The sequence below is a fragment of the Sinocyclocheilus rhinocerous genome, unplaced genomic scaffold (genome assembly GCF_001515625.1).
Source record: "Sinocyclocheilus rhinocerous isolate Xijiao unplaced genomic scaffold, SAMN03320098_v1.1 scaffold53, whole genome shotgun sequence".
NCBI classification, from domain to species: domain Eukaryota; kingdom Metazoa; phylum Chordata; class Actinopteri; order Cypriniformes; family Cyprinidae; genus Sinocyclocheilus; species Sinocyclocheilus rhinocerous.
In genome coordinates this window covers 3,384,644-3,403,010 of record NW_015645538.1, presented here as the reverse complement: position 1 = coordinate 3,403,010, position 18,367 = coordinate 3,384,644, and the positions used below count along the sequence as shown (strand labels likewise).

At 36.0% G+C, this 18,367-nt stretch overlaps 1 protein-coding gene and 1 pseudogene across 1 annotated transcript; both read right to left on the bottom strand.

Annotated features, from left to right (window-relative positions):
• Positions 1 to 36: 36 nt before the first annotated feature.
• LOC107706264 (CKLF-like MARVEL transmembrane domain-containing protein 7) lies at positions 37 to 1,903 on the bottom strand. Its single transcript, XM_016509934.1, has 5 exons — positions 1,751 to 1,903; positions 1,409 to 1,588; positions 750 to 848; positions 481 to 562; positions 37 to 342 (listed from the first exon to the last, which is right to left on the bottom strand). Exons 1-5 carry the CDS (start codon positions 1,814 to 1,816, stop codon positions 329 to 331), a joined length of 441 nt encoding a protein of 146 aa, XP_016365420.1. The 5' UTR covers positions 1,817 to 1,903; the 3' UTR covers positions 37 to 328.
• Positions 1,904 to 2,757: 854 nt separating this feature from the next.
• LOC107706147 (CKLF-like MARVEL transmembrane domain-containing protein 8) lies at positions 2,758 to 6,917 on the bottom strand (annotated as a pseudogene).
• Positions 6,918 to 18,367: the final 11,450 nt, after the last annotated feature.

The window sequence follows — 18,367 nt, the reverse complement described above, 5'->3', positions numbered from 1 at the left end:
AAAGTGCACAGGAAAATATTTTTAGTAATAATACATTTTGTAAACAAATTATTAACAAAACAATGTTGAGACTATTATAAGAGTAAATCGAAAATAAAGACCATTTGTTAGAATGTATGCACCAGTAAATTATTGGCAGGGTATTATAATATTAAATATTATATAGTAATTATAGTATTAAAACCATCAGACTGCAATAAGCCATGTGTGCAATAAGTGATATTCTATTCCATGTAAATTTACTAAAACAACCATACCCTTTATCAATTCCCCATCCATGCTCTCCTGTGTTGAGGGCAGTTAGACTATAAATATCAAGACAATGTTTTTATATTGGTGGATCTGGAACAGAAAAACATTATTTCAGATAATCAGTTCAGGATTCAAAAGCACCTGAAAATGTTTTGCAGATCCAGCTATGTTCAGTTTATCTAAATATGTTGAAATACACACTGAAAACACGCACAGCTCCTAACTTACCCTCAGGTTGTGAGCGGCGAGCGGCAACAAATGAAAGTACCACACTTACAACTGAGAGATATGAGGCCAGAAGACCACACACCTGAAAAACAAACACCAGAAAAGCTTACAATATTATCAGTGACACAATTACAAGCAGTCATGCGAATGAAATGCTGCAAAAATGAGAACACCACCTCAAACCCAGTCTTTGATGTACATTTTAGTTTCATTTCCTTTGTAATAAACTAGGCTAAGCTGATAAACATTTACTGTGAAGAAGCCCTTACTGAGGCGGCAACCAGAATGGGGGTGTCATAAGACTTCACAGCAGCTACAATGGAACCAGTGGAGATGAAGATGAATCCCAGTGTATCAAGCATAAACTCCTTGAAGAACAAACAGAATGATAGAATAATCATATACACTTATACTAAATCATGATTATAATGTGGGTAGCAGTTGACATGTGGTAACAAATATGGGAAAGTGACATGTCTGGTTGTCTGACATGCTATACGCCATATAAATAATTTTAAACAACTTTTTGACAATTATGTATAATTATCATACATGCAGGTTTTATCTGACGTTAATTGACACTACACAGAATATTTGAAGTTTGCCACACCATACTACCTTAGTGTTTACCAATTTACCATTTTTCCTTTATATATGCATGCACTGAACTAAAACCTTGATTTCACTGAATGGATACAGCTGGTAACTAGTTTTGGACAGACTTGCTGGTCAACTAGCTACTTTGTTCCAATAACAACTTAACATCCTTGCTTGTTTGTTGGAACGTGTCTAAAAATCACACAAGCTTAATCTGGGTTTGATACATCAAAAGGTCGTTATCCGTCAACGACTGATCATTTCCTTGTGAGCTTTTGTAAGAACAGTGATCTGAAATGGAGTAGCAATTATAATATGTCACAATACTCACGGCTATCGTCCAGTTTACAAATGATGCCCTTTTCGGAACCCCAAATACAGTCAGGAATAGAAAAACGGCGACCGTGATGGAGTAACCGAGCGTGACCCCTTCAAAGAAACCGTAAGCGTAGAAACTGGTGTACTTGTACCACGTGGAACGAACGCAAGCGAACGCTACAAGAAGAATCACCTGCACACACAAACACACAATGCTGTTTCTGTGCTAGTATTATAGTAACTGTTACGATTCACAATGACGAATGATAGGATATTATAATTGACAAAACGCGGAAAGGCGTGTTCTGTAGTCTGATATTGTCATGTGACATAGGTGTAGATAAGAAACACTTACGAGCTGAGCGACCTTCAGAATTCCTTGTTTTGATAGTAAGTATTCCAGAAATAAAATCCCCATCATCGTTCAGTGGATGATGTATAACAATATACGGCAAACGACGCGACATGTACACAAGAGCGCTCAATAAAGCGCGCGCGACTAGTATGATGTGGTCCGGAAACTGCATCTGACACGATTTACTGCCGTTGCTCAATTTCACATCATGATTTACAAGTCATACTGTATCTTAATACCTGAGAGCATGAATCACAATTCGTTGGAACACATTATGACACAATAGATGATAAATTCCGCATATATCTCATCACATTCCCGTATTGACAAGCACATCTTTTATTTTGTGTGGGAGATGGGGTGCATGGATGCACTTTTGTGAACTTCCCCTTCTAGTTTGTATAATTATGCAATTTACAGTCTATATAGGCTACCAAATGTGAGACACTTAATTGTGTGCAACCATATATGAGTTTGGCATTTATAAACATAAGAAGTAGCCTAAATCAGATCTGCTTTCAAAGGACACAATAATGACAGTAATTTGATCTGACAGTTGCACTTAGCCTATCCTTTGTGAAATACAACAAGGCTTTCATAATAAGCCAGTCAGGTAAGTCCAAACATCATGAGGATTTTCAACATAATTTTAGACTATCAATGAACCAACATTAAAAGGCACATTCAAAGCATATGTGAAACATTGTATGACTATTCATTCACAGCCAGTCAATGAGCCTTATGATAAAACTCCATTCAATAAAGCTAAAGTAAGTTTTGCATGTCCATATAAAATATATCAAAATATCTTTTGTGCATTAGAGAGATCTGTGTGGAATGTTTGCAAATACATACAGAGCAAAACGTAGGCTACATTTCTTTATTTTTAATATAAAAGACAATCATCAGTATTAAATATTTTTTCAAGATTAGTTCATTCATACCTGAACAATTATAGGATGAGTCATATCTTAAACATTCGATTAAAAACTACAATCCAGCACATTTTATTCATCTCCTCTGTGCCAGGATTTGTAACTGAAGCACGCACTACCAGCGTAACTCAGAGATACTAGGAATGCAAAAAACTAAAAAAGAGAAAAAGAGGCCAGCGTTAAAAATATTTGATGCAAGTAAATGAAAAAAAAAAAGTATTTTACTTGGAAATGAAATTTCACTTAGGAAAATGTAACTACATATTCTGGGCAGGGGAAAGCAATTATAATAATCATCATTTGACCACAAATATATATTCCCCTCAAAGTTATGTTGTTTACAGCCTTGCGCACAATTATGTACTTCAAACTGATTATTACCGCCGATGCCGCCCAACAGTTGAAATCATGACGACCTCTGACCCCCTTATTCACCATTGTTGAGTTGCCTCAACAATAGCAGCCGACGTGTACAGTAAAGCAGTTAAAAATGAGAACCTATGATTTCAGAGACGGAACTACAATTAGGCTGTTTAAGACACTTAACACAAAAATATGTTCCTTAACATTTAGCCACATTGTTTTTTAAAGTCACTAAGGTAATTTGGGTAAGTTTACACCTGTTTTTCTAAATCAAAATGCAGAACTATTTGTGCATGCCATCATTGTATACTTTTTCTACAGCTTTGTAGAGACTATAACTGTACAGAAGTGCACCTACCACTGTAGTCCAGGGAACTTGTCGGATTTGTCCATTGGCCAGTTTGATAATGAGGAGGAAGAGGGTGAGAAGCCAATAGAAGACAGTCACAAACATCACCCATCCAAATGGGGAAAATCTGAAATATTCTGTGCTTGCAATCAGTGCCCATACCAGCAGGCCCAAAATCTGAAGAATAAAATAAATAGCCTACTGTTGCTTTTAAATATTTAATCCTCTGGAAAACCTAAATAGAAATGTTGGAGGGCAGTGGTTCTCAGTGGTGCTTTTTAACCCCTCACTGTCCACAACTATTTTCGAAGACTCCATGATTTTTCCAGTAATTTGTGATTTACTGGAGAATGATTAATGGTACTTTTTTTTTTTACTCTTTTTTTATTAGAACATGCTATAAAAGTTATACATCAGAGATAGACAATAGGGGTGCCGACATTTGAAAAAATTTACAAAGATAGAAAAGAAAAAAAAAAAGAAAAAAAAAGGAAGTAGGTGTTTTTCAGTTTCAAGATTTTTAAAATAAGAACATATATAAAAGAAAATCCATATGCTTTGTGAACATGTACATATAATTGCATACATAATCCACTCCACTATGTATAATCAGTTAGCCTTCAGGTATCACTCCTAGAATAGCCACAGTTGGACCAAAAGGAATATCAATATGAAATATGTCTCCAACTACTTTATAGATATCTTCCCAGAATTGTTGTATCTTTGGGCAGGACCAAAAGATATGAGTGTGGTTTCCCAATAGGTCACCACACTGACTTGAGATGGTCTTTACTAATAAGCTGATATATAAACTTTAATCCATTTTTTAAAACCAATATCTAGTGCAGATGGTATAAAGTTATTTATTGTACTTATACTAGATAGAGGAGAAATGGAATGAGTAATTTTCAATGAAGATCGTATCTTTTTCCATATTTTTAAAGTAATTCTTGTCCACTTACCAATTATCACATTTCCCCAGCTGAAATCTATAAAAGGGAGTGAAACCAGGGGATACTGACAGAGGCCTTTCTCTATGTTTAACCAACGCGTATCCATATTATCCTTCAACCATGCCTCTATTGGTTTTAGCTGTGCTGCCCAATAATAGCATTTAAGATTTGGAAGACCTACTCCCCCATCAGCCTTCATAAGCTGTAATGTTTTATATTTTATTCTTGGCCTTTGCCCTGCCCAAATAAATTTAGAAATCTGCTTCTCCAACTTGACAAATACACTCTTGGGAATTTCTACATGTAACATTTGAAAAAGGTAGAGGAGTCTGGGTAATATATTAATTCGTATACTTTCAATACGGCCTAAAAAAGATAAGGGAGTTTCTGACCATCTTTGTAGGTCGCTATGAATACATCTAATTAGTTTGGGGTAGTTTACTTCATATAAATCCTGTAGTAAAGGAGGAATATGAATCCCTAAATATTTAATGCCCTCTTTGGGCCACCTGAAACCGCTCTGTTTTATCACCCTTTTAGAAATTTGATTTGTAATATCTAATGCCTCAGTTTTGTCCATGTTTACTCTATAGCCCGAATAACGTCCGAAGTTTGAAACAAGTTCTTTGAGTTGGGGTATTGTCGATTGGGGTTTGGACAAATATAGTAGGACAAGGGTACATTTTTAAGGGTAAGGGTAATTTTTTTTTACTCAATTTATACGGAAAAATATTTCAGAAATTGACAACGACAAAAATGTATATTCATAATAAAAATGGCCATGGAGCTATAAGATTTTCTTAATTTAGATGTCTTTTTGCACTTTTTCAATTACAATTCAAGAATTTTCTAGACAGTAAGAACCCTTTTCCTTGAAGAAAAATAAACAGTTGTTGAGAGAATATTAAGTAGCTTATTTAATGCTTGTTTTGTCCCCCTGTTTGAGAACCACTGTTGTAGGACATGTTCATTCACATATTTTATCATCCCTGTCCATATAGAAATTAAAATTTTCAGTTTAGTTTTTAAAATGTAATTCTGATTTATAGCCTTTAATATAAAAGACAATAAAAAATAAAATAAATAAACCTTAACGGAATGTTACGTCATTAAAATATCAATTTGTAGTATCTTTCACATATCTGAAAAAAGGTGTATTGGAGACATATTTTGATGGGCTGTGGCAAACCTGTACTGAATTTAAACTATAAGAGCAGAGTCCTCTACTTGTTTAAAACTGGTTTATTGGGTCGTTTGGATTAAACCGGCCATAGCTCTATTACAATCTCACTTCCTCTGCTACTCAGTGGCCTTATCTTCCCTTCATTGTAACAGAAAGAGGAACATTCACACCGACCACAATCACCCGCACCAAAAATGAGTTTCACTGCCAGGTTCAAGTTAGAACCAACAAAAAAGGGGGAAATCGGTTCTTGCAGTTACACAGAAATGAATGAGAGGTGTAGGTTAGGCTTCTCATTAATGATTATGTAGTGTACACAAATAACATGAACTCTCCAGACAAGTTTGTGATGGGGACTTTGCAGCTCACATAATGAGGGCTACATACAAATTAGGTGTCCATATCTGTAAAAACAAGATTACAATGCCTTAATATGCATGCAGTGTAGACTAGAAGCCCTCCAGTCATTACTACTTCCTCCTGAATGCATTGGCGTTTTTACAGTTGCTACAGCTGTGTATCTTGCAAAACAGAACATTTGCCCTTTAATGACAAAGAGAACGAGTTAGAAAAATATGCGATAAACCATAATCAACATGCAACCCATTGTTGACAATTAACCTGATTCGTTGATTTAAAGGTGAATGGATTTACACCGTGCAATTTTCACCAATACAATTTTAAAATGTCTTTTAACACGAACGACTTCGAATGGACGTTTACCTTAAGTCACTATCTGAGGTAAACAGTGCTGCATAACTTCGTTTTGGAGAGGAGAATAGACTACATTCGGTTGCCTAGCAACCACGCCGTCCATCGCACGTAATGGCTCTTAACAAAGCGCTATTCTACTTGTGCAACGTCCAGGGGAAAAATCAAAAGGAAGGATAAGAGAAAAAAAACACAGTAGAGACGTTTCCCTCACCACTAACAAAAAGTCTTCACGACAAGCCTGTTGGTTTTCTTCCTCAATTGCCCATTTTAGTTGAATGTAAGTTTTAATAAAGTACTCACCACTTTCTCAAAGATGAGGTATTCAGACAGGCTCAGCACGGACTCTTTGTCGTACCACGGGGTTCCTGTGCTTGAATTCCCGCATTCCAGGTAAGGGCTGCTCACGGTGGTTATTACGGGTCTAGGGTTTGGATTCTCCGCCATAAATGCGCCCCAAAATCGTTCTGCTCCACTCCTATTAAGCTATTATTATATTAACCTGTTGTTATTATTATGTAACCTATGTATTTAACCCCACTAGCAGGTGCAGAGGATGGCAATTCCATACTTTGCGTAAATTCTAGCGCCACTACAAACTATCCAAAAAAAAAATGTTTATTTGTATACTGAGGTTGCAGCAGGAAAGACTCCGCCCACAGACCACCCCCATCCTCTACCACAGATTACTTCCTCCGGAATACACCTGATCAGGTTAGATGCTGCATTTCCAAAAAAAAAAAAAACAGTTAACATTTTAATTAAAGTATCTATTTCAAAAGGAAGGAAAAAGGTTGCTGATGGCATTAGAAATCAAATATTTGCAGCGATGAATGTATGTATGCAGCAGGTGCTAAAGTGTCCAATGAGGGTTAGGGTTTATTCGTGCGCGCTCTCAGTTCTCCACTAGATGGAGCCACAGTCAAATAAAACTCTAGACACAGTTTCACTGCAAAATGAAAACAAAAAAGAAAAGGACACACTCACAAAACAGCCTAACAACTGATGGTGCAATTTTTAGAAATCAATATATATGTGATATAAAAATATGCTATTCAAAAGTTTTGGAGTCTGTAAGATTTTTTTAAGGCAGTAAATTGATCAAAAGTGACATTAAAGACAATTTTACAAAAGAGTTTTTATTTCAAATAAATTCTGTTCTTTTGAAATTTATTTTTATCAAAAAATTCTGGAACTGTGTTATGGTTTCCACAATTTGGAATATTAAGCAGCATAGTTGTTTTTAACATTTATCAAAATAAGAAATGTTTTCTGAACAGCAAATCGGCATATTAGAATGATTTCTGAAGGATCATGTGACAATGGAGGCTACAGTAATGGCTGCTGAATATTCAGTCTTGCCATCACAGGAATAAGCAACATTTTAAAATATATTTAATAGAAAACTGTTTTTCTTCAGTGTTATTTTTGTAGCTATTTGATCAAGTAAATGCAGACTTAGTGAGCATACAAGACTTCTTAAAAATAGATAGACAGACAGACAGATAGACAGATAGACAGATAGATAGAATTGAGTCCAAACTTTTAAATGGTAGTGAATGTACTTTAGTAGACAGTACTATAATAATGATAATAATAATAATAATATACTATTTAGCTACCTTTGATGTTTTTGATGAAATAATAATAATAATGTTTAGTGATTTTTTAAGGTTGCTCTTAGGCTTGTGTTTCTCTAAACAATGATATAAAAAATGCAAATTTAGCAAAAATGAGATCAGTTTGTGTTGTCTGGATTCTTATAAACTCCCGCACCTAAACTACTGCTTCTGCACACAGTTAATAAATGAATACAGTTCTATCTACGATCTTAAAAGCTCCATTTAAACACTATATTCTCTGTGCATGTGTGCCGTTTTAATGATTGACATAATTTACAGAAAAAAATTCTTCTCTACTGTCACATAAATGATTAATCCATTAATGTTCAGATTCATAACCCATATTATTCTGACACACACTCATTACTCAGTCAAATACTCTGTGCATGTGACATTTGTTGTATCAAATTGAATATTCCTCTTTGCGCTTTCTTCGCTGCCTTGAAGGCAGATTAATGAGAAGAAGTCTAATTGGCTGAAATTGGATTGATAAGTGGCTGCTGCAAATTTGCATAGAGAAAGTTATGAATTTTAATCTGTTTTTTTCCTTTAAGTGGATATGTGAGATGGAGCTGCTGCTGAATGCTCACTTAATAGAAAAAAAAAACATTTCGGCAGATAGGGGCCAGAAAGGGAATGAAACAGAGAAAGAGGAGTACAGAAGAAAGAGCCGACGAAGGTTTTGAAGCCATCCTTCTGGTTTGGAGGCGTCTGTAACAAAACTTTCACAGATGAAATCAATTTATACAAAGCGAGTGGGAACATTGGATGACATTAGCAAGGACAGCATTGATATTTTTTCACTCCAAAGGCCATGAAGAGTTGTATACGTCTAGAAAACACCAAAGGATGAGTTCGAACAACAAAACCTTATGTGCTGTGTGCAGTATGTCTGTGTTTGTGTGAGGTTACCCACATAAAACAGTCATGTCCTTACAGGCCCCTCTCCCACCTGTGCTGAGACAACAAAGAAAAAAGGATTTAAAGGAAAAAGATTTAGCGTCTTTGGATCTGAGAGTATGAAAATTAGTCTTTCTCTGAGATATAAAATAGAGAAAAAGAATCAAAGGCAGAAACATGTCTAAACACACTCTATGTGTCCAAACACATTGAACAGAAGGGCCTTAATAAAAGAACAAATACGTCAGAACTGGTCTATAGTGTCGCATTCAAAGCTGAAGAAAGAATGAAAGCCGGTCTGATTGTTGTTGTATTACTCTTTATTACATTAAGGTCATACTCTGACTAAATTATGAATCATTAAGTGGCCTTAATAAAATGATTCAGATCTAGAACAAATATGGCACAACATCTTATTCCTGCCTTGAAATCTTCTACACTAAATTTAAAGGTACAATAGTGCTAGAAACATCTTTTTCTGGTCCCAAAGTATGAGGATTGTATTAATTGAAAATTGATGGAAAAATATAATTAGTGGAAAATGAAATGGTAAAGAAGTTTGTTTTGATTAAAAATATAAATAAAAAGTCAGCTAGAAGGTAAATTGGGTAAAAGGCCCCCGGGCCACAAAATAATATAGTGTAGCTATAAACTGTTTCCCCATCTGCAGTTACTTCTGATATAATAACATTCAACGATTTAATCAACATATGTCAAGCTTCAGTGATTTTATTAGCTTCAAACTCAAAACATTTTAATCTAAGAGTAAAGTTAAAGAAGCATAAGTATGTATTAAAGATGGACATGTCTTGAGCAGACAATTGACAAAGAACAAGGAAGAAAAAGTGACAGTTCTCTTCTGTTGATAAATGAGCAGAGAGTGATTGTTTTACAAGGCGGCAAATAAATGACATATATATTCATACTACTGCACCAAAACTTCATCTCATTAATCCTTGGAAGAAATATTTGATAACACAATTCATATGCAAATAAATGTAATCCATATTTAATCTGTGTCGGAGTTGGTGTGGGAATTGTGTGTTTGTGGATGAATGTGTGACTGGGGTTGCTCTTCATCACTCAAATCACTGTATCGCTGCTGTCATTCCTGTTTAGCATTGACTTTGACAAATCCAGAGGAGAAGGACGTCACAGACACTTACACAAACTCCAGCACATACAAAATCATTTTATACTTATATAATGCAGTCTTTTATGAAGAGTAGGATGTAACTGGAGGTTTGATTCAACTGGATTCATGGTCAAATGAGTGAGAGAAAACCTCATGATAAAATCTTTCATCAAAGCTGCCAATATATACAACAATTATACTATATTAAGCAATAAAGGCAAAATAAATTAGTTGCCGTAATGGCTAATACTCATGCTTCGATACACTGAACCATGGTGCTCATGTGGAAACGCAGGTTCAAGTCAGACCTGTAATGTCCCAATCCCAATCCCATCTCTCTTTCCTTAATAATTTCATGTCTGTCTCTACTGACCAAGTGCTAAATCACCCCCTGAAATTAGGTTTATATAATATGTAATCCATAATGGATGTATTTACAGTACCCTAAAAGTATTTGCACATTTAAGTCACCAAAATATATGAATAATTCATACATTATTTAGATGCAACTCATGATGTGTTAAAAAAGTAAATAAATAATTAAATAAATAAATAAGCAACCCACTGGATTACTTATATAAAGACGATTTTTATAATGTTTAATCCATAATGGATGTATTGTGGCAAAAAAAAGTATTTAGACACTTAAGTCATTTGTAAAAAATATATAAATAATTCATACAAACAAACAAACTCCCAGAAACTGAAGGTCACTGATACTCAGAGACACATAATCATAAACTGTCCTGTCTTTTTAAAAATCTTTTTGTAGTGTGTGTGTGTGTGTGTGTGTGTGCTTTATGGCCTCTAGAAGTCAACGACATTGAGTCCAGTGGCAAACTTTATTACCACTGTCTAGTGTGTGGGAGAGAGAGAGATTAGAATCTCTTAGGGGAACCAGAGATCCCCGCGGCCCTCATTATCCGCCTATTCAGTGTCACTTGTGGTCAAGCATAAATATGTATTGAAAGATCAATGTTAGTGAGTGTGTGGGTGCGGGTGTATGTTTGCTCAGTCCCAACATCACTGCTGGGCCTTTATGCTCACTGAGACGCAGGCCAGACTCGGTTTACTTCAAAGAGACCCTTGTTCACAGCCAAGAATTATGTCCATTAGTGTCATATTCATTTACAAAAACCCATTACAGTCTAAACACTCTCTTAGGCCACAAACAACAAGAGCCACAGACCCATACTACAAATTGATTTATTCCTTCATGATGAACATGACTTTGACTTGCTTAGTGCACAAATCATATTAAGGTGCATATGTTTTCACTCAGGATAAAAGACATTTCTTTCATATGGGTGCACGCTGTCAAAAATCACATTAAACCCCTCAGTTCATTTCAGCATTAGTTGCATCTCTTTCACTCTGTAAATGGCTGCATCTCGGCTTTTTGCTTAAAATAACTTGCTCAATTGAGAGCCTAACCAACCATATTTCCCTTGGGAGAGACGGAGAAGGCAGACAGAAAGAAAAGGAGGAGAAAATGGAGAGGAGGCAGTGGACTGTGTTTTTCTTGGGCCCCCTGCAAAGTCTTCTGGGAGCTGGAGGGAGTGTCTGGTCATCAAAAAGGGGCGTGGTTGTATCCAGCCATCAAAAAGGTCTCCAATCCCCTGGGCCGTGGCCTCCTGTCCAATTCATTCGGAGGAGCTGTCAGTCAAATGAATCGCCTCACTTTCAGACACTGAAGTGCAGCAGTTCTTTTCCCAATTAAATGATGGACTCTCTCCTCAAGTACATGTCAAAAATCACATTAAACCCCTCAGTTCATTTCAGCATTAGTTGCATCTCTTTCACTCTGTAAATGGCTGCATCTCGGCTTTTTGCTTAAAATAACTTGCTCAATTGAGAGCCTAACCAACCATATTTCCCTTGGGAGAGACGGAGAAGGCAGACAGAAAGAAAAGGAGGAGAAAATGGAGAGGAGGCAGTGGACTGTGTTTTTCTTGGGCCCCCTGCAAAGTCTTCTGGGAGCTGGAGGGAGTGTCTGGTCATCAAAAAGGGGCGTGGTTGTATCCAGCCATCAAAAAGGTCTCCAATCCCCTGGGCCGTGGCCTCCTGTCCAATTCATTCGGAGGAGCTGTCAGTCAAATGAATCGCCTCACTTTCAGACACTGAAGTGCAGCAGTTCTTTTCCCAATTAAATGATGGACTCTCTCCTCAAGTACAACATATACATAAATGCAGCTGGTCCACAAAAGGGTCATTCATTAGCCTACTCTTCCCGCCCTCTGGGATTTTAGATTTGCCAAACTTCATAGCCCTGGGCCGTATTCGATGAGGTGATCGAATTTGAGGTTTTTTCTTTTTTATCCATCGGTGGTGCAATACATCTGGAGAGAAAAACAGAAGGAACCTAGATAAGAACAAAATCTCTCTCTAATCTAATTCATCTGATGATGTTTTTATGGCTAATTGATTAAAAAGTACCTGCTCCATATAATGAAGTCTCAATGAGGTCTCAGTTGTTCCAGGATTTGTCAGAGGCTATTTCTGCAGTAGGTGACGATACGTGACATTTTGTGCACCGTTTTAATGAATTAATGATTCATTCACTGAGCTGATTTGTTCAAAACACTGATTCATTCAGATATAAAATAATTATCTTAAATAAATATAAAGAGAGTCTTTGAATCTTTCACTCAACCAATTTGTGCAAAAACACAAATAAATTCAGGAATGAATAATGAATAAATCACTGAATCATTCAATCAACTGATTTGTCCAAAAACACTGAGCCATTGAAGAACAAAGCAACTTTATGAGTGATTCACTGAATCATTCATGGAGTGATTCACTGAATCATTAAATCAATTGATTTATTTAAAAATATCAATTCTTTCAGGAACATAATAAGTGCTTGTATTTAAGAGTGTGTCACTGAATCATTCAATCAACTGATTTGTTCAAAAACACTGATTCAATGAGGAGTGAATCAAATATCTTTATGAGTGAGTCACTGAATCATTCAATCAACCAATTTGTTCAAAAACACTGATTCAATGAGGAGTGAATTAAGTATCTTCAGTGAGTCATTGAATCATACAATCAACCGATTTGTTCAAAAACACTGGTTCATTCAAAATCGAAACATCACTACTAGGTGTTGCTCTGAAAGATCAACGGTTTGATTAGTCGTTTAGAATTATTTTCATTGGCAGAGCAAAAATAAACAAAGTAACGCAATATTTTGCCTAAGAGTTTAAGTTACTCCATCAACTCCTTGTATAAAAGTGCTGTATTATTGAAGCAATATAATACTCGCAATCTGATTTGGGATAGGTTCTATTAAATTGAGCCAGTATGTAATGCCCTAGCAATCTTCCAGAACACCCTAGCAACTACATGGATATATATGTAGTAAAATGACTCAGAACACTCTATATGCAGTAGGACTTGATTTATACCCGTCAAACACAAAGCTCAAGACAGACATGAAATGTTTCACGCATGTTACTCATGCGGATTACTTTGTGTAGGCTCGTAAATTGAGCTTTCATTAGCAATAGAGATTTCACTGGAGACTGAGGGATTGTCAATCACAATGATTGCTGCTGTGAGAAACACACATTGTCTTTGCTCTCTCACAAAGACACACACATAACGGAGCTGCTTATTAGAGCAGATAGGGGAGTCTGGGACGTCGTCGGGTCAAGAGATCACAGGTCACCGTGTCTGATTTCCCTGTGCACTGTCATGGGTTGGAGGGGGTGTGGTTTGCGATAAACCTGCCTCTGGCACTAAGACTGAGAATCTCTCCTAGCAAAGCATGATTGACACCCCTGCTGTCTCCAGCCTAGCGTGAGGGTTGTGAAGGTCACGTATACAGTATGTTTCAGAGAATCAATGCTCACACACACAAACACACACACTGCTCAAGGCCTGTAAATTGTGCTGGAGGTGAAGATGCATTGGGAATATAAATATGAATATCAATTACATTATAAATAATTTGCATATCTGCATGCATGATTAAGACTTCATATATGAGATAGCTGTGAAATACATAATCTAAGATGAAATAAACCAGTTGTAACTTTATCTAGGAAAAATCCTCTACTGTGCAAAGACAGGTGATATTGCAGTCTCACTTCTCTGAGGACCCCTTCAGCTGTCTAACTGCAACCTGCCCCCCATTTTCTTTTCCTTCATTTCAGTGCAACAAAGAATCTACTTAACAGATAATTACAGCCCAAGGCTCGGAGAGATTAAGAGACACTGGGAGAAAGAAAGAGAGAATATCAACTGAAATTGAGTTTTCAGATTTTTTTCCAGATATAATTTTTTGATCAAGGTTTCTTCTTCTACTTCTTCTCATCATTCTTTTTTATTTTCATTATACTATTAATATGGGGCATTATTATTATTGTTGTTGTTTTTGTTGTTATATTATTAACCTGGGGACATTATGGAGTATGAAAGTGAATGAATTTGAGCAATAACATACTTCGGGAATATTATTAATCTTTGTGTGTTACTTTTGATTTTTTCTAATAATAATACAAATCATTATTATTTAATTATTATTTTTAATAATAACAATAAATATTTATTATTAAATTATAATTATCAGTAGTAGTAGTAGTAAAGATAATAATAATAATAATAAATCATTATTATTAAATTATTATTATTAGTAGTAGTAGTGGTAGTAATAATAATAATAGTGCTTTACCCGATTCCCAAAGTACAATGTTATTGCTCAAATTGATTAACTTTCATACTCCATTATGCCTCAAATGATGTTTGCCTCACAATGAATATTAAAATTGTTAAAAAATTATCTTAAAAATAGAATAATAAAATGAACAAATTAAACAAACTGACATCACAATAACAGTATATAAAGCTATACAAATAACAGTATATAAAGCTATAAAAGATAAACAATAAAAAAAATAAACAAGATAATTTTGTCTTTGATTTGTTGAGAATATTTGTTTAAATCAAAATCTCTGACCTTTGATAGACTTTGGTTTTGGGACAAATGTGAACAGTTTGAGATTGTTGAGATCTCTTTTGGAGCTCTAGAGGTACATTTTTACTCAAATCAAATCTTCTTATGTTTGCAACTCTCCATTAAATCTCATTGCTGTCTAAGAAAAACAGCTGCGATATTACAGAGATCTCGTGTGATTTTTCTTTCCTGTGGGTTGCTACTGGAGCGCTGACATCATATTGCCTCATCCAATCTCTCAAGCTCTCTTTGCACAGATAATGAAGCTTCTCTCCTCTCACTCTTAACTAAAGCGCTTGTACATTAGCAGAAAACTCAGCGTCTCTGGGTTTATCTCTAGTTCATCTCTTTTATCCGAGTAAAAAGCAGGCTTTCATCTCCCTGTTTCAAGTGTACGTCTGTCCCACCCAGCCTCTCTGCTCAACCAACAGACACCTGCACACGTGTGCACGGATGTGCGTGAGCGCCAGAGTGCCTGTAAGTGCCTCTCCTGCCATAAACCCCCTGGTTGCCAGGCAACAGGCCCCTTGCTCTTGTCAGAGAGGCTGAATAAGCATGTCTATGTGTGTGTGTTTATGGGGCTTTCCAACCTTTTATACATTGCAAGCAAATACTTAAACTGCAAACGAATGGTGAATCAGCCAGTGCTAGGATTGTTGTGTCAGCTAATCACTCATGGCAGCCCGGCTATACTTTTTGATGGTAGTTTGAATTGGTGTAGTAGAGTTTCTTTATGAGAGTAGCTAGCTCTGAATTAAATTACATTTTCTGATGATAATGAGAGTGATATTGACGGTGCAAAACCGGCAGGTTCCAGGGTATTACTGTGTGGTTGCTAGGGTGTTCTGGGAGGTTGCTAGGTGGTTGTTTATTGGAACAAGTCAAAAATGACTCCAAATCTCTATTATCATGATCCCTTGATATCCTTTAATCAAAGTCTATAGGTTTTGGACGCTTTTTTTCTTTCTTTTTTTTTTTCCAGTTAGGTGATTTTAAACCTTTATACTACTGACAAAACATTACGAGCCAACCATTTGATGAATAAGACGTTTATCTGACAAACTGCAGAATCGAATCAGATGAAAATCTTACAAACCTACACGTCACAGTAACGGTTGCTATTGTGAGAAATAGGTAAAGATGGTCTTATTATCGGGAGATGCCAACCTCCTTGGCTCGACAATTGGAGAAAGCATAATGGTCAACTTGGATCTTGATAACCAATCACATTATAGACTTGACAGAGAATTTCTGTCAGTGTTGTGCAACAGTCAGTCACTGGTTGTGCATATTGCTGAAATGAATAAGGAGTGCCATGAACTAAATCCTACCTGTCTGTCGCAAAACTGTCCATGAATTCTCTAAGACAGCAATTTTTTCAATGTAAACTCAAAAAATAAACAAATCCAAAATTAAAGTTTAATGTAAAAAAAATAATGAGTAGGATATTCTATTATTCCTGATTACAATTCTGACAAACACACACATATCTATGACACAAATACCATTTAGCCTAACAGCTTAGCTTATACAGTACAAATTTGCACTTCCTTATGTATTCATAACACGCCGTAGCGCTTCGGGCATCCCGAGTTCGAGTCCAGGCTCGCGGACCTTTCCGGATCCTGTCCCACTCTTTCTCTTCCACTTCGCTTCCTGTCGTCTCTGCACTGTCCTATCAAATTAAAGGCGAAAACACCAAAAATAAATCTTTAAAAAAAAATGTGTGATGTAATGATGTCACATTATTCATTTATATTATTAATGTTATAATATAATAAATATAATATATCATATAATATATAATGAAAATGTAATTTTGTACGGTGGCCGAGAGAGCTCAACGCGCTGCAACTTCAGAAAACAAGCAAATAGAAAAAGAACCAGCAAATTAAGAAAGCATCTTCATCAGTTTGACAGCACATGTGCTGCAAATACTGGCAACACAACCAAATAAAGAACATGCTGCAAATCCTAACAAGAGTCACAGCACAAATAGGCTAAAGAAACATACCAACCAAATACAGTAACGCGCAAGTAACACAAACCACAACAAAATTACCTCAACAAAATTAAAATTAACTATGTTATATATTTGGGGTGGGGGATCATATTTGACAGTGAGGGAATCGTAATCGTGAACGATTCACTGATCGAGTCTAATAATTCAAACCACTAACTCATGAGTCATGAGCGAGCCGAGGCTGTGTGGTGAACCTTTTTGACTGACTCATCACCCACCGATTCATTTTTTCGCAAAGCGAAAGGAGCAATTTTTAAAAATAGCTCAAACAGTTGGCCTGTCCTAATGATATCTGATAAATCGCATATGACACACACGAAGGTTTCCGGACCTTCTCTGCTGACCTTTGCAAACATTGCTAATAAAGAAAAACATTCGAGTTACAGTTCACCTGTGTGTTGTTTTAAAGGCGCTCTAATAATCTCGAATTTATATCCTCCCACACCTCATATGGCTCCAGAGAAAGAAACATGAACTGCAGTAAACTATTGTCTAGCTTGACACTTGCCGTCTTCACAGCGCAGGGACTGACAGACACTAGATCATGATCCGTCTGTGAGCTTTGATCTCGCGAACGGTCTCTCTCAAACACACAGACGTTCACACAGGTGTGTCGCCTCGAGGTAAGGGAGTATGTGGGCGGGAAGGTCAGAGAGTTCTTAGCTGTCTGTCTCTCTCTTCAGGGCAGCCGAAATCTCCCGTATTCTGTCTTACCTTCTCTTTTTGGGATCTGACGATGTGACTTCTAAGAAAGTGTTACAGTTGCGTAACTTTTTATTCATTTCTGTGAGCGTCTAGCCTATGGGTTTTGCCCTGTGTCTATTAAAACACACGTTTAAAACACTTTTTTCACTTAAAATTAATTGTCCAATAGTGGACATACATGAATCACAAGGGAATTCTGTCATTTATCTTTTTTTTTCTGGAATAAAAATGTTGCACGTTGTCTTGTTAGGTAGCATTCTTGTGCTCTGAATAAAAAGTTTTATTAGACATGACACAATATAACAAAATATTTGGCTCTCAAGTGATATTTACACTACTGTTTAAAAGTTTGTGGTCTGTAGTTTATTTTAAAGAAATTAATACTTTTATTCAGACATTTATAATGTTTCAAAATATTTCTATTTCAAATAAATGTATTAAAATAGAAAACAGCTATTTTAAATTGTAACATTTTATGATAAAATTACAGTTTTTACTGTATTTTTGATCAAATAAATGCAAACTTGGTGGACATAAGTGACTCCTTTCAAAAACATGCTTACTGACCCCAAACATTTGAATGGTAGTGTTTATTAATTTCCTTCACAAATCATGTCTCATATTTTATCTCAATTTATTAACACTGTTGACACTGTTTGTGTACTTGTACGCACAAGTACACTAAAACTTTATTAGGGGCAAAAAATGTTGGATGCAGTGGAAATGACACCACAACTGAGAAAAGCTGATAATATTTTCATGTAAAAAAAAAAAA